The sequence below is a fragment of the Equus caballus genome, chromosome 2, assembly GCF_041296265.1.
Source record: "Equus caballus isolate H_3958 breed thoroughbred chromosome 2, TB-T2T, whole genome shotgun sequence".
NCBI classification, from domain to species: Eukaryota; Metazoa; Chordata; class Mammalia; order Perissodactyla; family Equidae; genus Equus; species Equus caballus.
The window spans coordinates 111,163,329-111,182,751 of NC_091685.1; the positions used below are offsets into that span (position 1 = coordinate 111,163,329).

Consider the following 19,423-nt stretch of genomic DNA (forward strand, 5'->3'; position numbering starts at 1 on the left):
GATATATCCATAGCAAATTTTGGTTTTTAGGTACTTATTGACCTTTTGATTAGATTCTGCTAGGTCTTCTGTTGAAATAAGAGGATTTTATAGTGGTGCTAGAGCTGAAAGAGAAGGCCATTTATTCTAGAACACCTAAGTATCTCACACTATCCGTATGTGATATATGAGAGTGTATGAACCAGTTAGGTTTCTGTTTTACATCCTTACCCAATCCGTATTGGGCAAAAAGCAGTCTACAGAAGAAGTGTGTGTAGCTGCTTCTTCGGAGTCTTGCCTTCTCAAACAAACTGACTTTTTCCCTTTGAGTTTTACAGATCTTCTGAATTTCAGATATACTTATATTTAAATGTAAATGAAGAAACACAGCTCCAAGCCAAATATGTATAACTTTAGTTTTACGTGTACTCCAGAATCCTTCAAGTCCAGATAATTAAGAATTTACTTTTTTAAAAGTATTTGTGGTTGTCACAACAACCCACCTTTCCAGAGATCATATATATACCTCCACCATGGAGAATTAAGAAATAAGCAGCAACTGGCATTCACCATACTGCCTGTGAGTAGTATAAATTAAAGCTTTGCCTTAGAACTGATAAACCCTGAACAGCTAGAAATGATAAGTGACAGTAGAGGCCTGAAAGATTATGTCTATATGAGGGCATTTCTCTTGTGTAACACAGTACAGTGACAGATTCCTCTTAATGATGAAGCCAAATCATCTAAGAATTATTTAAATTATTTTCTTGTCTTTAAACCCTGTATTTAGGAAAATATGTAATATGTTAGGAATACTGCCATCACAAATGTGCAAACATTCATATTGGCTCTGAAGTAGTAAACACTAGTTAACTGGGAAACACATTTGTTTGGAATCCTTCATTCTTTGATAATACTAGGTAAATGAGGCACTATTGTCCAGAGTTGTTTAAAAAAAAAAAATTAAGAGGGGCATATACAAAATAGAATGCAATCCTCAGGGTTTAATATAATATAAAACCCTAAGAGTACAAAGGTCTCTACAAGGTTAAAAATGGAGAAGTTGCGTTCCTAAAAAAAATCTCATTACCACTGACAGGGAGACAGTCCTCTGCTGTCAAAGCAGCGGGTCTGATCAGAGCTCATCAGTGCACCAGAGTCAGAGGGAAACACCAGCAAAACCCACAGTCTGCACAAGTTTTCCTATGATTTTATTTTATTTCAACCTAATCCTATTATTAAATATTACAAAATAGAAATAACAAATATAAACTTCATTTCATTATTGTCCTGTAACTAAACGCTATGACGTATTTGACATCTCTCTCGATCAGCAAAAATAAAAACAAAACTCTCTTGGCTTTTCCTGTGTTCTTCAGACTTATAAAACAGCAAATATTTTTTCAGTTTTGCTTACAGTAAATTAAAGTAATAAAGGTACAAAAGAATAAAGCACTCTATCTAGATAAAAACTTTAAATTCATGGTGAAATCTTTAGGGAGAGATTTCCATCTTGAAGTAGAAGGGGTCTCTCATACAGTGGATACCAAAGCACTTGTTTGCCCTTTCAGTTTTCAGTCTAGTCAATGATACGGTGATTCAAGTTAAACTGATGGAGCTTCCTGGGCAGCTCTGACTGTGCATCACCTGCTGTGGTGCCTGCTGAGAGGGCAGATTCGCTCTCTAGCCCCATCCTGTGCTTCCGTGACATAGAACCAGGCTAGACTCAGGAACTAAATGCCAAACTCATGAATAGTGGCACTAAGCGCTAAACAGGACCCCTTTGGTTACTCTTCAAAGCATTTAAAGAATAAAAATGAACATTTAGACAGAATTAGGTGAGATCAGCAAATGACAGGTAAAATTTAAGACTAGCGCCACAATCTTCAATACATTTAATAACAAACATGTACTGTATGCCACACTGAAGAATATTTTTCCTACTAAGTTTTCCTTAGCATAAATTCCCCTTTTATGTTTTTAGTTTAAAAATGTAATTTATAACCATGTTTAAGCTATGGCAAATTTCAATTATAAGGGAAGTCAGCATATAATTCAAAAATGGCAGACAAATATCTTATGTTTTAGAAAGCTTCACTCTTCCTGTGCACATTTCCAGAGCTGTTTCTTAGAAAAAAAACAAGAGCATATCCAGGGAATTGGTAAGACAGTCTAAGAGCACACAGGAATTGAGACATTTTTCCTTAACTTCCTGTCTCTTGCCTATTCTTCACCAGTAGGACTACTAAGAAGGCAAATGTAATTTCTATTTTACAAACAAGAAAATGGAAGCCTTAAAGGATCTTTGAACAAAAATCTATGCCTGTGGCAATTGTGAAGCTTCGCAGCAAACTGGGCAAGAAACAGAGCTTTTTTAAGGGCTTCTCATCAACACTTTGGGAGACAATGACAGAGCGACACAAAATTAGAGAAAGCCCATTTAAGAGTTTTATCTGGATATTTTGAAAAAGCAGCCACAAAAATATGTCAATGGCAATAAAAATCCTACCCCAGGAATTTGAAGGTTATTGAAAAGTCAACCTTATAAAATGTGAAAACACTTGTTGCATTATAAAATTCTTTACAGTCATGCTCTGCATAATGACATTTCGGTCAACAACAGACTGCATATATGACAGTGGTCCCATAAGATTGTTACCATATAGCTGAGGTGTGTAGTGGGCTATACCATCTAGTTTTGTGTAAGTACACTCTATGATGCTCAGACAAGGATGAAATTGCCTAACGATCCATTTCTCAGAACATGTTCCTGTTGTTAAGTGACACATGACTGTATACTCCAAGTTTTTTGAAAATGTCTGATGAAATGACTAGAGCATTTTGGTGTTGAAGAAATGAATCCAAGTTCTTTGGAATCTCAAGAAACAAAAGAAATGCCAATGCCACTGACAGAATACCAGAGAAGTATAACAAAATGGTCATAAAGAAATGTGCTCTATGACTTTAGAGGCTTGATCCCACCCAATATCACCAGGAGAGATCTGAATCATTTCATAGTTCAATACATTCTACAGACTTTTACCAGGAAGAATGGATCACTTCTTCTCAATACTGATTTATGTACACTTCGGCAGTTCAGGATTATCAGGCAGGATAATAATGAAGAAATACATAGGAATATTAACTGCAGCTTTGCAACCTATGTTTTCACCTTTTGGGAAATAGAGCAGGAAGAGGTTAAGAATATGTGACCCCAAAAATATACAGGTAGGTAAGCCTACAAGTAGCAGCCAAAAAAATATTCAGTATTTCAAAAGCTTCTTAGAGGTACAGTGGTAAGAAAATACTTTGATATTTCAGGATGTCCAGAAGGCAAAGAGTTTATATTGAAACTTTTGCTTTCCTAGGGTGAAGTTTTGCTTTTTGAACCTTTAGATAATGCTAACTTTATATGAAAACCTTTGATGATTAAATTTTTAAAATGTGATCCTTATTAATTTGTACATCTTTCTTCTATGTAGGAGACACAGCAGTTCGAGAAGTTTTTGAAGAGACTGGCATAAAATCAGAATTCAGATCCCTCCTCAGTATTCGGCAACAGCACACCAATCCTGGAGCTTTTGGGAAGTCAGATATGTACATCATCTGCCGCCTACAGCCGTGTTCATTCACCATAAATTTTTGCCAGCACGAATGCTTACGATGTGAGTGGATGGATCTCAATGACCTGGTCAAGACTGAAAACACGACTCCCATCACCAGCAGAGTTGCTAGGCTGCTGCTGTATGGGTACAGAGAAGGGTTTGACAAGATTGATCTGACCATGGAAGAACTTCCGGCAGTTTACACAGGCTTGTTCTATAAACTCTATCATAGAAAACTGCCAGACAAGTACAAAACTATGACATTAATGGATTAAATTCATATTTACATGTTTAAAAAATTGTAGGTAAATTTTACATGTAGATTAATGCATACCATATTACAAATAGGGAACATTTTGTGTTAACTAAATATCTGACTTTAATTTTCTAATGTGTATGATTTCCATGAAGAAACTTGTTTGTAAGTGTGCAGATTTTAAAAGCCTCTTTTCAAATGAAGCAAATGTATGAAAAAGATTGTAGCTCTAAGGAAGCTTCACTGGATAAAGGCAAATGCTCTATAAAAAGTGGGATTCTATACATTTTCCAGGAATTCATGTTTTTCTTTACTAAGGCAATGGTTAAATATTTTACTATTAGATAAAGGTTATCTGACCAGTTATCCAAACTGAGCAAATAGCTGTACACATTTTTCTTTTTCTTTCATTAACAAATTTCTAAAATATACCTCTTCTTTCACATAAAATGAGATCAGATGCTGCCATTAAGATCAGCTCTTAGCAGACATTGGAAGAAAAAGTATAGCTTTCTGTCCAGGTCCTGTTTTGGGTCCAAGTTTATACTGCCCCGTTCGTTTCAGGGCCACATACCAACTGGAGTATTTCCTTGACCGGTAAGTATTGTAGTTATTAGATTCCAATCGTTCAAAAAAGAAACACTCGTCCGTAACACATTTCTGAAAAATAAAGGAAGAATTAGTAGTAGTTGTTGTTTTTATCATTATTATAGTTCTTGCATTAAATATTTATGACAGTACACTACCCATTCTCCTCAACCAGCAGCAGTGCTCTTGGGTTCAGCAGGACAATCAAACTAGCAAGATTCAACAGGGCAAAATCTGACATAATCTGGCTCTGCAGAAGGATGCAGGATGGAAACACAGGATGTCAGCAGGACAGCTTCAAGCACAGCTCTGCGGAGGAGTCCAAGGACCATTCTCCAGCCCCCACAAAGGACAAGTCAGGTGTTGGGCAGCGAGAGGACACAGAGGTGTAGGAACCACACTGGCTCAGACTTGAAACATCCCATGAACACGGCTTTCGGGGGTCCCCACAAAGTGGGATACACCCAGTAACAAGAAGCACACTAGACTTAGGGAAACCCACAGCTATGGCTTCCAGTTAGGTATTTATGGTCCATCCACACTTCTCCCAGTCATTTTTACTTTTATCAGAGCTCCAGTGAAACAGTACTGAAAGGGTAGCCCTGGGGTAATCCTCCCATAAAGGAGAAGGGTTGTAATAATACTTTACTCACAGAAACAGAATTAATTCCTTAAATTATAGCAATTTTTTCTAGTGGCTGACATTGTTTCTAACATCTATTCTATAAAAAGAATAGTTTGTTGTACAGAAAATAGCTAGTGTATATAATTCCAAAAAATTGTATTGGAACATTATAAATGATTAGCATTCTCAAAACACTAATAGATAATGAGGAATATGTAATGTAGACCATATTGATTTCTGGAAGTCTCTTTCTTGTGGGAGGGGAAACTACTCTGCCTTTTTATTTCAATTAAACTATTTATCAGGAAGGGTGGAAATAGCTAGCTTTACAAATAGACCTGGAAATACTACTCCAAGTAATGGAATCTAATAGGCTGCCACATTATTTCAGGTAAATATTCAATAATCAACTTCACACTGATGATACTTATTGACCTCTGGGGGGAAAAAAATCAACAAATGATTTATTCACTTTAAGCTAAGAAAGGAAAAATCATTTATTTTTTATATTACGATAATATATATATAGAAGGATGATAGAATGATAAACTCATATAGAAAATCATATAAATTTACACATATTTATATCTCCACATATAAATACAAGATGTATACACAAATAGATGACATAAACCTATGGATTAGTATTAATGAGTGTACCAGATTCCAGATTATTTCTATATACTCAAATCTAGGAAACTTCAGGTTTGGGAAAATGTACACTCAAAAGACTTGAATCTTTTCCCAGATTCTCTGGTTCCAAGATAAACTAAACAATGGCACAAACTATGAGAAAAAGGTAGGTCAATAAGCAAAACAATGAAAAGAGCTGGCATAATAACCAAAATGAAAAGTAAAGGACTTAGAAAGACCTAAGAGGGAATAACATGCGTCTAGTCATCTAAAGTAAGGGTGTGGTATGAGAGCCTGTAATCTGCTTCTGCAGACGAGAATTTTACTGGACATTTACTTGGCTTTAGTGTTTTGACTACTGTTAACTGAACTTTAAAAACTGAAATACAAACATCTAATTTGCCCATTTGTTGCAACACATTACTAATAAAGCAACTTAAGTCTTTCTGATGCAAATAAATCACCAGTAGCCTTTCAGAGACACATATGTTGCACAGGGAGCCAGCTCTGTGATACACAGGACTCTTAAAGATTCAAATGTGATAACAGTGAACACTTCTACCTGGAGTGATGTGGGTATTCCATATCCATTACTTTCAGTCTACCTTTGGTGAAATTTAGTACACTTCTTGTGTTAACTGAAGTTAACCTGGGTTACTTTGTCATTTCTCAGTGCCAGTGATAAAAATCTTCCTCTTTCCCTATTCCAGGTTTATAATTAAGAAGTGGAGGGGAAGTAAAGAGTGAAAGGAAAAGTCATTGTAATCATAGAGGTGAGATGAAAGGTCACCATTTTTGCTTGACAGGCTAATTCCCCAGAAGTAGACCTAACCACATCATTCAGTCATCACTCAGGACATTGATATGCTCATTTTTTGGCATTCTGTCAGCTTCCAGGGTGCCCCACCTTCCTGGCTGGCACTCCCTATAATGCTTGGCCTACTGGGATACGTACCATGCCAATAATAATTGCCTTCTGCCTTCTCAGCCAATTCCTAATATTTCAGAGAAAGGAAATACTACCAGAGATTAAATGGGTAATACATCATGGAACCCTCATTTTTTTTTTTTTTTACAGAAGTTACTTGTACCTTTACAAAAACAGAGGGGAGGGAAGGAAAACTTGCATGTCTGCTGAATGTTCAGCCATATAAATTTACTAAACTGTTTTGCACTTGAAAACAAACTGCATTATTTTTTTAACAGGGAGTAGGGCCAAAATTCAGTTCTCAAGAAAAGCAGGCATTTGACAGCCCAAGGTAAGTATAATTTTCACTTCTCTCCATTCTAAGTTTACAAACCCATCTTCAGTGACTGTGATCTCAATGTTCCTGTTAAAAAATGATGCAATATAATTTTTATTAACTTTATAAACATATTGACAGAGCTTTTTTCCTATTCTCACTGTTTAACTGCTAACTATCTCAAACAACAGAAAAGGGGGTCTTCTCTTTTTTTGTTTTGAGGAAGATTAGCGCTGAGCTAACATCTCCTGCCAATCCCCCTCTTTTTGTCGAGGAAGACTGGCCCTGAGCTAACATCCGTGCCCATCTTCCTCTACTTTCTATGTGGGATGCCTACCACAGCATGGCGTGCCAAGCGCTGCCATGTCTGCATCCGGTATCTGAACTGGCGAACCCCAGGCCGCCGAAGCAGAATGTGCGCACTCAACTGCTGCACCACTGAGCTGGCCCATGGGTCTTCTCTTCACATCACAAAGAACAACATCACAGAGAAAGTGGATAAGCAGCTTCAAAGGGCTTATAACAACTTGTACCCTGTACCTTGCCTTCAAGGCCGTATTTTCTAAAGGCCCACGAGCTGGGAAATCCCTTAATTCATGGTTACTGACTGCTTTCAGGCATATCATTTTATTTAAATATCACAACAATCCTGTGACATAATTATCATAATCTCAGTTTTAGAACTCAATGCTCTTAGTAACATTTCAGATTGTGAACACTCTTTGCCCATGTATCTATCTGACACGTTTACATCAAATTAAATTTTCTTTTCTTTTTTTTACTTACAAGTAATTTTGGGATACAGAAAGCACACAGTTCAAATAATGCATTTATTCATTTAACATATATATTTTTTCTAGGCACTGGGATACATCAATGAACAAAACTGAACAAGGATCCCTGCCTTTGTGCCACTCAAATTCTAGCTGGGGGAGACACACGGTAAGCAATAAGCATAACTGAGTAAATTATATTCTTTGCTAAAATATGATAAATCCTATGAAAAAAAGTAAAGCTGAGTCGGAGAAGAGGGATTGGGAGTGGTGGGAGTAGAGATTAGGTTGCAGTATTAAATAGCACAGTCACAGTAGGCTCCACTGACAAAGTGACATTTAAGCAAATACTTGAAGGAGATGAAGGAGCTAACCATCCGGATATCAGAGGAGAGCACTCCAAGCAGAGGGAGCAGCTAATGCAAAAGCCCTACGACAGAATCATGCCTAGAGTGTGTGAGGGGCAGCAAGGAGGCCCATGTGGATGAAGCAGAGGGTCTGGAGGGCAGAGGAGTAAGAAATGAGGTCAGAGAGGTAATGGGATGAGAGACAGGTAGGCTATTGTAAATATTTTGGCTCCTACTCTAAGAAGATGGAGAACATTGTAGACTTTTGAGCAGAAAAGTGGCATGATCTGACATATTTTTCCAGGATTACTCTGGCTGCCAAGTTGACAGTGGGCCAAAGGCAGATGCAGAGAGACCAGTGAGAGGCTTGCTCAGTAACCTAGGCAGAGAGAGTGAAGGCCTAGACTACAGTGGTGGCAGTAGAGATGATAAGAAGCTCTCTGCTTCTGGATATGTTTTGAAGGTAGAGTCAACAGGAATTCCTGACAAAGATCCTGTGAGGATCTTTGATGGGCCAGGAAACCTGGGTTCTGGTCCTGCCTTGATCCCTAACTAACTGTATCTTTGAGGGAGTCACTGAACTTCTCTGAGCCTTACTTTCCTCATCTGTAAAATAAGATTGGATTTGATGATCTTTAAGATCCCTCCCAACTGTTAGCAGTCTTTAGGCCTTTAAAACAATCTTTAATTGTTGGCATACAATAAGAAAAGAAATTAAGAACTAGAGAAAGTTCTCCCACCATCTCCCCTCCTTAGGCACTGGCCTCACAATTCTTGTCCACGGCTGACTGTTAGATTTGAACCTTATGGCCACTTCCCCATGCTCTGCTTTTTGGATTGTTTATTCTTTTACAGTACTTTGATTTTGCAGTTTTGGCTTATAAAGGAGTTTGCTCAACATGAATCCAAAAATGCTTCTGATTACACCACTTCTGAGAATTAAAAACAGACATGATGTAAGTATCAGTGTTGACTATTTCAGAACAAAATAAAATACACAAATTGTGAAAAGTTAAAAGTAAATTTCATCTTAACCTTGTAATATATATATAGGTTGTGTAAGATTTTATGATTGGTTTCTAAAAGAAGCAATAATTCTTACTAGGCAGTAACCTTTGAATTTAATCTAGTATTTTATCTCTTAAAAAGGATATACATTCCTCTTTAATTACTGCATTTTTCTGAGAAATTTGATCAGTATATATTGTCGATCTGGATAACTGAGCCCCTCAAAAATGCATTTTCCCTACTTTACTATGTGTGTAGCTTTCATTTCATTGTTAAGCCCCCACAACTAAGCAAGTTATTCTATAGGTAAAAAAGAATTTTACTTTTATAGTAATTAAATGTACATCCTCAGAATATAAATAATTTTTTCATATTTGACTATTATGGATTAACAGAAGTCTCACACATTCTTATACTTACTGAGATATTTTGTTCAGGTTATCACAATCTATAGCATTATATAGAAAACAATGTGCATTTTTCTAGCAGATGAAAACCAGGCGAATTTTTTCATACCAATGCAACCACTGAAGTTGTTTGGTGATTTAAATTTAAAATATAGTTAACCTCACTATATGCAATTTTAAAAAAATCTACAATTTCATGAACACTTAAGAAATCGTAAATCCTAGTATTTGTTCTGAGACTCTGTTGCTCATAGCAACAAAATTTATCCAGCAATGGAATGGAATAATGAGTCTGTTGTGTATTAAAGAACTACTTGACTTCAGCCTCCAAATATAGGCTTTGGCAGTTAAATATAGTTACTCTTTGAACTTTTGTATTTTACAGCTTCAAAAGGGGGGAAAAGATTCTTAAGAAATGTTTTCAAACAGTGAGAAATCCTTAGCCTGAATGCATTCATGCCATTAATATGTGAAGGTGCTGGAGAAAAAAATGGCACACAACTTATTCTTTTTTCATACTCTCAACTGGTAGTAATCAACCTAACATGACTCTTAGAAACCAAAATGTTTGATGTATCCAGAGTACTCTTCTTTCTGAGGGGAAACTAGAATGTTTTAGAAATCACTGCAGGAACCACAAACAGGGTAAAATGCAGAAGAACCCAGGGCTGTGTCATAGCACAGCAGTCTGAAATGGGGCCCCAGGTAGAAGAAGAGGGGGAAGATTTATGCCTTTGGCAAGTGCAAGGTCATAAACCCAAGTTTTTCCAAGTTATAAGGAGGACCTGCATCCTCAAATGATGGCTACTAGTCACAACACTGGACTTCTACCAAAAGCTGCTAGTGGTTTTTTAATTTTATTTTGTTTTGGTTCCTTTTTAATATGCCAGCTGTCTCTTCCCATTGTCACCTGAGTGAGGTCTCTGCTGACATCCCTGGCTATGGTGTTGTTCCCCATCAGTGATTCATCTTAATCCATTAAATGCTAGCACAAATGATATTAATAACCAAGGGTCAAGACTTTTAATTTCTTGCCTAAAAGTTGCTATTGTTGACAGCTCAATGCCTATGCATCAGACTCAGAGAGATATGCCACTTACTGAACCACCAACACCACCTCCTTGGTTTTGGAGTAGGGGTGCTTACTTTCTCATCTAAAAATTGACATAGCCCACCCAGACTAATTTGAAAGAGATAGAATTGCTGCTGAAAAGGCAAGGCAGCAAGCCACACAAATTGAGTGGTAAGAGTAGAGAGTAATTCGTGAACTTGGCAGGAATAGATGCTATGATGGGAGCTGGCAACTGGATCTTGGCTGGTGCCATTCCTCAAAGGAAATTGATAAACCCTGAATTTTCCATTTATGTGTAACAGCTGTGGTTTTGTCCCTACAGAAAGTTTGTGATAAATTTCTAAGCATTGCTAAATTAACTCTTACTGCATCAACGTGTAAGAAATTTGTTGTATCAGGAAGAATTAACACACATCCAAGGAAACAGAAACCCATTTAAGACTAAATAAAATGCTATGACCTTAATCTTATGAAAAGTTCTGCTTAGCTAAGGAAGAAACTAGAAAACACTGTTAATTTTAGAGCACCTTATGCTTCTGGTGGTACAGAATCAACAGTTTGGGAAGCTTACTGCCTATATACCCAAGAGAAGAGGTCAGAACTCTCTGAATTCTAACTTGTAGAGAATTCTGTAAGAATAAGACAGTTCAGTTTTCAGGTCTATTGTCTTAAATTTGTCTCCTCTTTTATGAAGCCCACTAGTTTCAGAAACGCACTTTAAAGTAGAGTAGCTTCTGTTTCCATCACTTTTGACAATTATGGAGGTTTTTATCATGACAGATGAACCTATATTCCATCCTATGTTCTCGAGATAAATAACCCCTCCAATGACTATCTGACAGGGCTACCATGATCATCAGGTCACTGGACCTTCTAATTTCAACAATCTCAAGTCACTCACTGAGCTAGATTCAGACAGACATAGAAAAGGCTAGAGCTTTAAAACCATTTGACCAGTGTTGTCCACTGTTAGTTATGACAGAAGCAACTGTATGCATCTCTTTTCTTTTCTCCACCTTCACTGTCTGACAATAGCCAAACCAATACTATTGCAGAAGCCATGGTGATTCACACTATATGTGTTTTGTCACACCCTTAGGTGAGAAGAGTAGGGGTAAACGCCTCTTCCTCTCTCTGCAAGATCAAGGTCATGCAAAATTACCCACTGATTCACTGTCCTGGAAATATTTTATTTAATTAATTTATTTATTTTTTGAGGAAGATCAGCCCTGAGCTAACATCTGCTGCCAATCCTCCTCTTTTTGCTGAGGAAGACTGGCCCTGAGCTAACATCCCTGCCCACCTTCCTCTACTTTCTATGTGGGATGCCTGCCACAGCATGGCTTGGCAAGCAGTGCCATGTCCACACCCGGGATCTGAACTGGCGAACCCCGGGCTGCCAAAGTGGAATGTGTGCACTTAACTGCTGTGCCACGGGGCTGGCCCCTGTCATGGAAATATTTAAATGCTTCTTTGGTAGATTCCCAAAGAATTATATTGCTACCAAAAACTGACAACAGACTTGTAGAAAAAAACACAAGAACAGTGGAAGAAGTGAAAGTCCCAAGTAGTCAACCTTTTAGAGCTACATCTTTTACCTAAGAGACCTCATCCACTCTCACTACTTATATGCTGATAACACCTAAGTCTATATCTCAACACAGACCTCTCCTCTAAGCTCCAGACTCATAATTCCAACCATGCAGTGAACATCTTCACCTGAATTTCTCTTAGGCAATTCAAACTAGATAGGTCTAAACTTTAACCTGTATTACCTTTTCCCAGAACTTGCTCTTTTCCTCTTTCCCCTTTCTCATTCTTTGACTTTTCCCTCTTTTCCACCCCTGGATCTAATCAATCTCAAGTGCTAGCACTTTCCTCAGTCCTCTCTGTCCTGCTATTGCCAGGTTCTCATCGTCACTTGCTTGGACTATTATGATGGCCTTCTAACTGATCTCCCTCCATCAGTCTTGGGCCCCTCAAATGCATCCTCTACTCTACTGCTGGAGTGATCTTTCTCAAATTCAAATCTGACTGTGTCTCTTCTTAAAACTTTTCATGGCTTTCCACTGCTTATAGCAGCATGGTGCACAAGGTACTTCAGCAGGCAGTCTGTCTACCTCTCCAGCCTTATCTCTTCCTTCCACCTTGTATTTCCTTTGCCCTTTATACTCCAGCAGTAGTGAATTACTGGTGATTCTAGAGTTATGCCTAGTAAGCTTTGTGCATTATCTATACCCTCATCTCCACTCCTTCTGCTCTCGGCTGCCTGATGGACTTCCTCTAGATCATCTAAAATCCTATTTATAGGTCATCTTCCCTAACCTAGACAAGTTTAATCACTTCCTTTCCTACTACTTCCTATGTCATAATACTTCTGACTTCCTTTCCTATATTACTATGCATGCCTTTAAGATAGAGAAGGAACACATCAAAACCCTGATACATTATTACAAATATTGACTTACACTTCTGTCTCCCCAGGATTGTGACTCATTAAAGGCACAGACCATTTTGTATTTAGTTTTATAACCCTGATGCCCAGCACAGCATCTGGCACACTGCACACTCAATAAGTACTGGCTATTCTTGAAAAGGATTCTAAAATTCATTCAACTACAAAAGAGGGGGGGGGGCACTACACCAAGACGTTATTTATCCTGCAAAAATCACATAAATTGATAATATCAACATGAATATATCTTTGTCAGATGATCAGTTAGATGGTTGAAATATTCTTTTTCTCTGTAAGTCTATTTCAGTTCCTCCAGAAATCCACAGGTCTTCACTCAGAAAAAATTTCAAAAACTATTTGTATAGCTCAAAACACCACAGCAGCTCGGTACTCCTAGATCCCTTCTGTGAGGAAAGTTACAGAGAGGTTATAACTGGCTGCTGGTATTGGGATTATGGCTGTGGTTTGTGTATGCAGATATACACACTTTCAGGAACATGTCCAATCTACTCCGCCAGCCAGACAGAAGTGGGGTCTGTGTCTTTTATAGGTTTTATTTCCCTGCGCCATTCCCCACACACTGTGTCTGCTCAACAGATGTGCAATCCTAGTTCTAACAATAATGGGAAAGTTGACAGGCAGCCTGCATTAGTGGAAAGAATACTAGCCAGGAGCTAGGACACATGACTAGCAGTGATAAAAAGTAAAAAGAGAGAAGTTGCTGTCCTGAATGAGCTTATACATAAATGAGAAGTAACATGAGAAGGAAGTAACAATTTTGAGGACTTGCTATGTATTAGACCCTGATTTTGGCACTTGATATAAATTAGCTAATTTAGTCCTCACAAAAACTCTGTGAGAGAGGATCATTATTGTCTCTGTTTTACAGGTAAGAGAACTAACTCAGAATAATTTACCCAAGAACACACAGCTAATAAGCGGCAGAGACAGCATCTGTACCTTGGTCCAGGGCCCACATTCTCAACTAGTATTCTCCACTGCAAGTGTTTTGTATGTCAAATGTGAAAGAATAAACTTAAAAACTTATACTCAAAATTTTATATGTCCATCTAACTGATCAGCAAATAACTGCACAGTATAAGGAATTTTTTTAACAGTAGTTTAATAGCTTTGCAGGGAAGGCAGGAAAATGCAGTGAATTAGAGCTCACGCTCTGGAGTCGAGACACCTCAAGCGTCATCCAGGCCCCACCTCACATGAACTGTGTTTTCTTAGTTACTTTATTACTCCCTCAGAACTTCTGTTTTTGCATCAGTGAAATAAAGAGAATACTACTCTCTATTTCATAGGGTGAATATGAAGATAAAATGATATAATACTTGCAAAACCTTAAAAAAGATTTAATAAATACCAATACTAGCAAATTAACAGTAATAAAAGCTAACAAAGAAAAAAACTACAAAAACAGAAAACATTACTTACAGAAGCCAGTAACCTTCCATCTTCCTTCATAGCAAGATAACGGTTCGCACACACTCCTTTGATAGACACAACCCCTCTCTCTTCTGCTTGAAGTTGTAGTTTGACTGTAAGTAATGAGGAAAAAAAGACCTTTGTAGCATCAAAGAAAAAACAGCCATCTACACATTTATGCAATATAAGCACAAGACACACCTGAGCAACCAGCTATTCCACTCCGGAGGATTGGCGGGGTGGGGGGACAGGGGACGGATGTGAATTAAATTCTCTCAGCAAGGAGGAGAGGCAGATCTACGAGCGCAGGACAGCCTCTTGACTTCCTTCTCACCATGTGTCAGTGAGCAGAGAAGAGTCACAGAATGGAGAATTTTTTCTTTACTGTGCAATTAGCCTCCACTTGGCCCTGTTAACTGCTTAACATTTTTTTTAAGTGAACATATTTTGAGAGTACATAAAAATGTAAACCACTTATGAGAATTTCCATGCTACTGTCTCAGTTCAAACTCTTTAAAACTTATTTTTAACCAATTCTTCACAAATAAAATATAATCTAATTGCTCTCTATTATCTTTTGGTTTGTATTTCCTTCTGTTTCTACACATCTTATTTCTCGCTTCCCCTTCAGTACAATACCAATGCATTTATCTGTCTTTATGGAGGGATTGTGATGTACAGCTGTATTTTTATTTTTGCAGGTATCCATCTAGTGGAAAAACAAAATGCTTATATTTAATTTGCTTATACAGTGTCATGAAGGATTTTCAGAAGGTAAGATCCTGAAGAGGATGACCTGTCTGTTACACTACATTATCAATATTACACAGGTTGCAGGAAAACAAAAAATAAATATTACATGATTATGATGATCATGCCATATGGACAAATAATGATCTAATTAATTCAGATAAAAAAAAAGTTAAAATTTTCTATTTTGCTGCTCAGAAGAAGCATTCTCCCACCTAGAACACCACTCCCCAAAATGTATTTTGGCTAACAGATGTTACATTAAAAAAGGGTTCTGGGGCCAATAAAGTTAGGAAATTCTTGGGTAAGCCTGTTAACTCTTTATTGCCAAACTTCTCAGAACTTTGCTCCTCATAGCCTGCAGTGTAAATCACCATAAGGGGATCAAGTATACAGTATTTATAAAGTTTGCCTGGTCCAAGAATGAATTTTTTCACAGGTCATTCTATGGTCTATGAACATATCTAGGATATTCTTGACAGCAGTAGAAAAAAAGCAGTGAATAGTCAAAATTTTAGAAATCAGATACTATTATTTGGATAACATTAGAAACATAAAGTAAACTTAATTTTCCCAGGTGTTTCCAGGTAGCTAGGAAAACATGGCATGAAAAAGTAATGTTTGAAAGATTCTGGAATTATTATTAACTTTGTTAGATATGACTATGTCATAGTAATTATGTTTTAAAATTTTTCCTATCAGCTAGAGCTACCTACAGGTAAAATGAGATATAACACCTGGGAGTAGCTTAAAAATATCCTAGTAATCAATCAATCATTTTTTTATAAAGTGGGTGGGATAAATAAAAGAAGATTGATTAACCTATGTCAATAGTTTTTAGAAGCACAGGCTTTCATCACGCTATTCTCACTATTTTATGAATGTTTGAGAATTTACATTTTTAAAAAAAGACATCTGTTGGACATTTAATGTCTGATTCTCTTCCATGCACCAGTCACTCCTGTATTCCGGAGAGCACAGCATTAGTTAAGCCTGAAGTTACCAGACAAAAGTCTTCTACAGAATCTTAAAAGATAATACAAAGTAAAGAGAACTATAATCAAAATGTGGAAACGAAACAAAAAGATTGTTGTCTTTTTCACAACATTACTGAGAAATGTAGAAAATAAGCTTTATTTTTAACAAATATAACCAAAATTATCTTAACGATTATGAGCAAATCCTTGCATACAGCTCTAAAATGATCTAGAGAGGCCATATTAATTCTGAATACATTCTCATCTCTTCTTAACTCATACAATTAGCAAATAAATGTTGGTTTATTAATAGATGGTCTCTGGAAAGAAATGAGAGTAGTTGGTAACAGTGCAGGCCTCCAGGGAGGGGAACTGAGTGAGATGAGACAGAAATGGGATAGACTTCTTTCCCACCATACACCTTTCTGTATTTCCTATATTTAAAAAACATTGACATCATACCTATGTAATGTCAATAAATAAGGTTCAGATATCCATATGTTCTATAAATGCTCATGAGGCAAGACTGCATAATCAATCCCTATACTTCTTTCAGCACCTTATCAATAAACTGTAGCCTAGCCCTAGCCTACCATCTTGCAAATGAGTATTACTGGTCAGAAGGGAGATTATGGATACTAACGTATGACCAATACCAGTGACTTAATACCCAAAGTAAATGTCATCATTCACTTATTCACTGGCCTTTTACAGATTTCTTGGGTATTCCACACTAGGGATTTGTTGTTCAATAAGACACTAAAAAATAAACATTAATGGTAGGTGCTTGAAAAGTGTTTCCATTGCCATATAATTATAAAAATATAAACTTTAAAAATAACTAGAGCCTAAAACAAGAAGAAGCTGGCTAAGCCACAAAAATCATAGATTTTTCTTTAAAACCCCATCAGAGCTGAGATGCAAAGAACCTAAATGAACTAAATTCCACATACAGATGATGATCCCTTCCCAAAAAAGAGATGACCAGCTGCTTTCTTCTCTGACAGGAAGAAGAATAAACCTGCCAAAAAGGAGAGTATGGAGAAACCAGCTGAACTTTTACAAACTTTTAGTTGCTGCTAATGTGAGGAATTAGAATTCTGAGGAGCCCTAATCAGAGAGCAGTCCCATACCCGCCTGACAGCTCTCTCCCACAGAGCTCGCACCCAGTGCACAACCACCACACAACAAAGGCTGGGCACAGAACAGAGGGGCTGAGAGAGACGCCTGAGTACTTCAGGCCTTTGCTGAACACAAAGCAGGAGTCCACTGAGGGCTGGGAGAAAGACAAGGCTGAGAAAATCCCTCTGAGAAGCACTGAGCCTTCATCAAATGCAAAGCAGGATGAAGAGAGATCTTCCAAGACAAGGAAAGCCAGGGGTAGAGTTCAGGAGCAAGGTTGACTCCTGACCTACCAAACATTTGGCAGCTGGGCTATAAGGCAAAAGGGAATACAAAAAACTACTCAGTTAACCTAAAGAAGGCAAGAAAGGAGAAATAAAGACAAAGAACAGATGAAGAAATTAGGAAACAAATTCCAAGATGGCAGATTAAACCCAAACATGTCAATAATTACACTAAATGTAAATGAACTAAACACTCCACTTAAAGGAAACAACTGTCAACAGGATAAAAAAAGCAAACCCAACTATGTTGTTTAGAAGAAAACACTTTAAATACAAGCAAGTTGCAGTAAAAGATACAGACAAGTTGAAAGTAAAAATGTGGAAAAAAAATGTAAAATGCACACCCTAAGTATAAGAATGCTGGTATGGCTATATTAATATCTGATGATGTGGACTTCAAGGCAAATAGTATAACTAGAGATAAACAAGGTTATTTCATGATGATAAGAGGGTCAGATACATCAAGAAGGCATAATTATTTTAAATGTGTAGCACCTAATAATAGAACTCGAAAATATCTGAAGCAAAAACTAACAAAAGAAGGGGCTGGCCCAGTGGTGTAGCAGTTAAGTTCATGCACTCCACTTCAGTGGCCCAGGGTTCGCCGGTTCAGATCCTGGGCGTGGACCTACATATGGCTCATCAAGCCAAGCTGTGGCAGGTGTCCCACATATTAAATAGAGGAAGATGGGCACAAATGTTAGCCCAGGGCCAATCTTCTTCAGCAAAAAGAGGAAGACTGACAGTGAATGTTAGCTCAGGGCTAATCTTCCTCAAAAAAATAAATAAATAAAAAATAATAAGAAAATTTTTTTTAAAAAATTGACAGAAGAAATTTAAAAATCACTAAGAATATGGAATATATGAATAACATTATCAAGAACTTGATGACTTTTTTTGAGATCAGGTAAGTTCCATTCACCTGAGACTTCCTTCTCTTCTTAACATCACAGTCATTTGGAAACTATGCTAAAAAATATTAACTCTGCTAGCATAGTAAGCCATCCTATGCTTATTTGCCTAGTGAACCTGAATTGTTCAAATCAGTTAACTACAGCTGAGAAGCTCTTTTTCGAAAGTCACCGTGATGTAAAAAGTACTATCAAGGGCTCTTGTCCTGAACTGCTGGTGCCCCTGGTTCCTTTGTTTGTTTTTTAACAGGCTGAGATATAATTCATGTACCATACAATTCATTTAAAGTGCACATACAATTCAATGATTTTTAGTATACTCATGTGCTGCATAACAACATTTCTGTCAATTATGAACTGTGTATAAGATGGTGGTCCCATAAGATTAGTACCATATAGCTGGGTATGTAGTAGACTCTATCATCTAGGTTTGTGAAATACACTCTGTGATGTTCTCACATTGATGAAATTTCCTAACGCACTTCACAGCATGTATCCCAGTCATTAAGCAACACAGGACTGTGTATTTATAGGGTTGTGCAACCATCACCACAATCAATTTTAGAATCAATTTTCATAATCCCACACCCTTTAGCACTCACCTCCTGAGTCCCAAATACCACCATCCCCAACCCTAATCTACTTCCTGTCTCTGTATTTTCTATTCTGGATATTTCATATGAATGGGATCATACATTATGTAGTCTTTTGTGACTGGCTCCTTTCACTTAGTGTAACATTTTCAAGGTTCTTACATGTTGTAGCCTTTATCAGTACTTCATTCCTTTTTAATGCCAAATAATATTCCTTTGAATAGATAGACTACATTTGATTTACCCATCCAGTTGATGGACATTTGGTTTGTTTCCAGTTTTGGGCTATTATGAATAATGCTGCTATGAACATTCGTGTACAAGATTTTGTGTAGACATAAGTTTTCATCTCTCGGGTAT

The 19,423-nt window shown here is 37.3% G+C and overlaps 2 protein-coding genes and 1 long non-coding RNA gene across 6 annotated transcripts in view; 2 read left to right on the top strand and 1 right to left on the bottom strand.

Annotated features, from left to right (window-relative positions):
* The window catches only part of NUDT6 (nudix hydrolase 6), a 30,065-nt gene extending 25,939 nt beyond the window's left edge, over positions 1-4,126 (top strand). For all 4 annotated transcript variants that reach the window (XM_070259610.1, XM_001501991.7, XM_005607860.4 and 1 more), the window contains exon 5: positions 3,462-4,126. In XM_070259610.1, coding sequence (XP_070115711.1) covers positions 3,462-3,859 — 398 coding nt within the window. In that variant the 3' untranslated portion in view covers positions 3,860-4,126. The remainder of the gene's footprint in view (positions 1-3,461) is intronic.
* A 184-nt stretch (positions 4,127-4,310) lies between these two features.
* FGF2 (fibroblast growth factor 2) overlaps positions 4,311-19,423 on the bottom strand; it is a 52,971-nt gene continuing 37,858 nt past the window's right edge. Inside the window, exons 2-3 of the mRNA NM_001195221.1 lie at positions 14,436-14,539; positions 4,311-4,500 (exon numbers count right to left, since the gene is read on the bottom strand). Of these exons, the coding sequence (NP_001182150.1) occupies positions 4,315-4,500; positions 14,436-14,539 (290 nt within the window). The 3' untranslated portion in view covers positions 4,311-4,314. The remainder of the gene's footprint in view (positions 4,501-14,435; positions 14,540-19,423) is intronic.
* Positions 6,330-18,074, top strand: LOC111772569 (uncharacterized). Its single transcript, XR_002806530.2, has 6 exons — positions 6,330-6,459; positions 6,893-6,945; positions 7,791-7,872; positions 8,906-9,006; positions 15,128-15,200; positions 17,161-18,074. It is a non-coding gene; the product is annotated as an uncharacterized lncRNA (long non-coding RNA).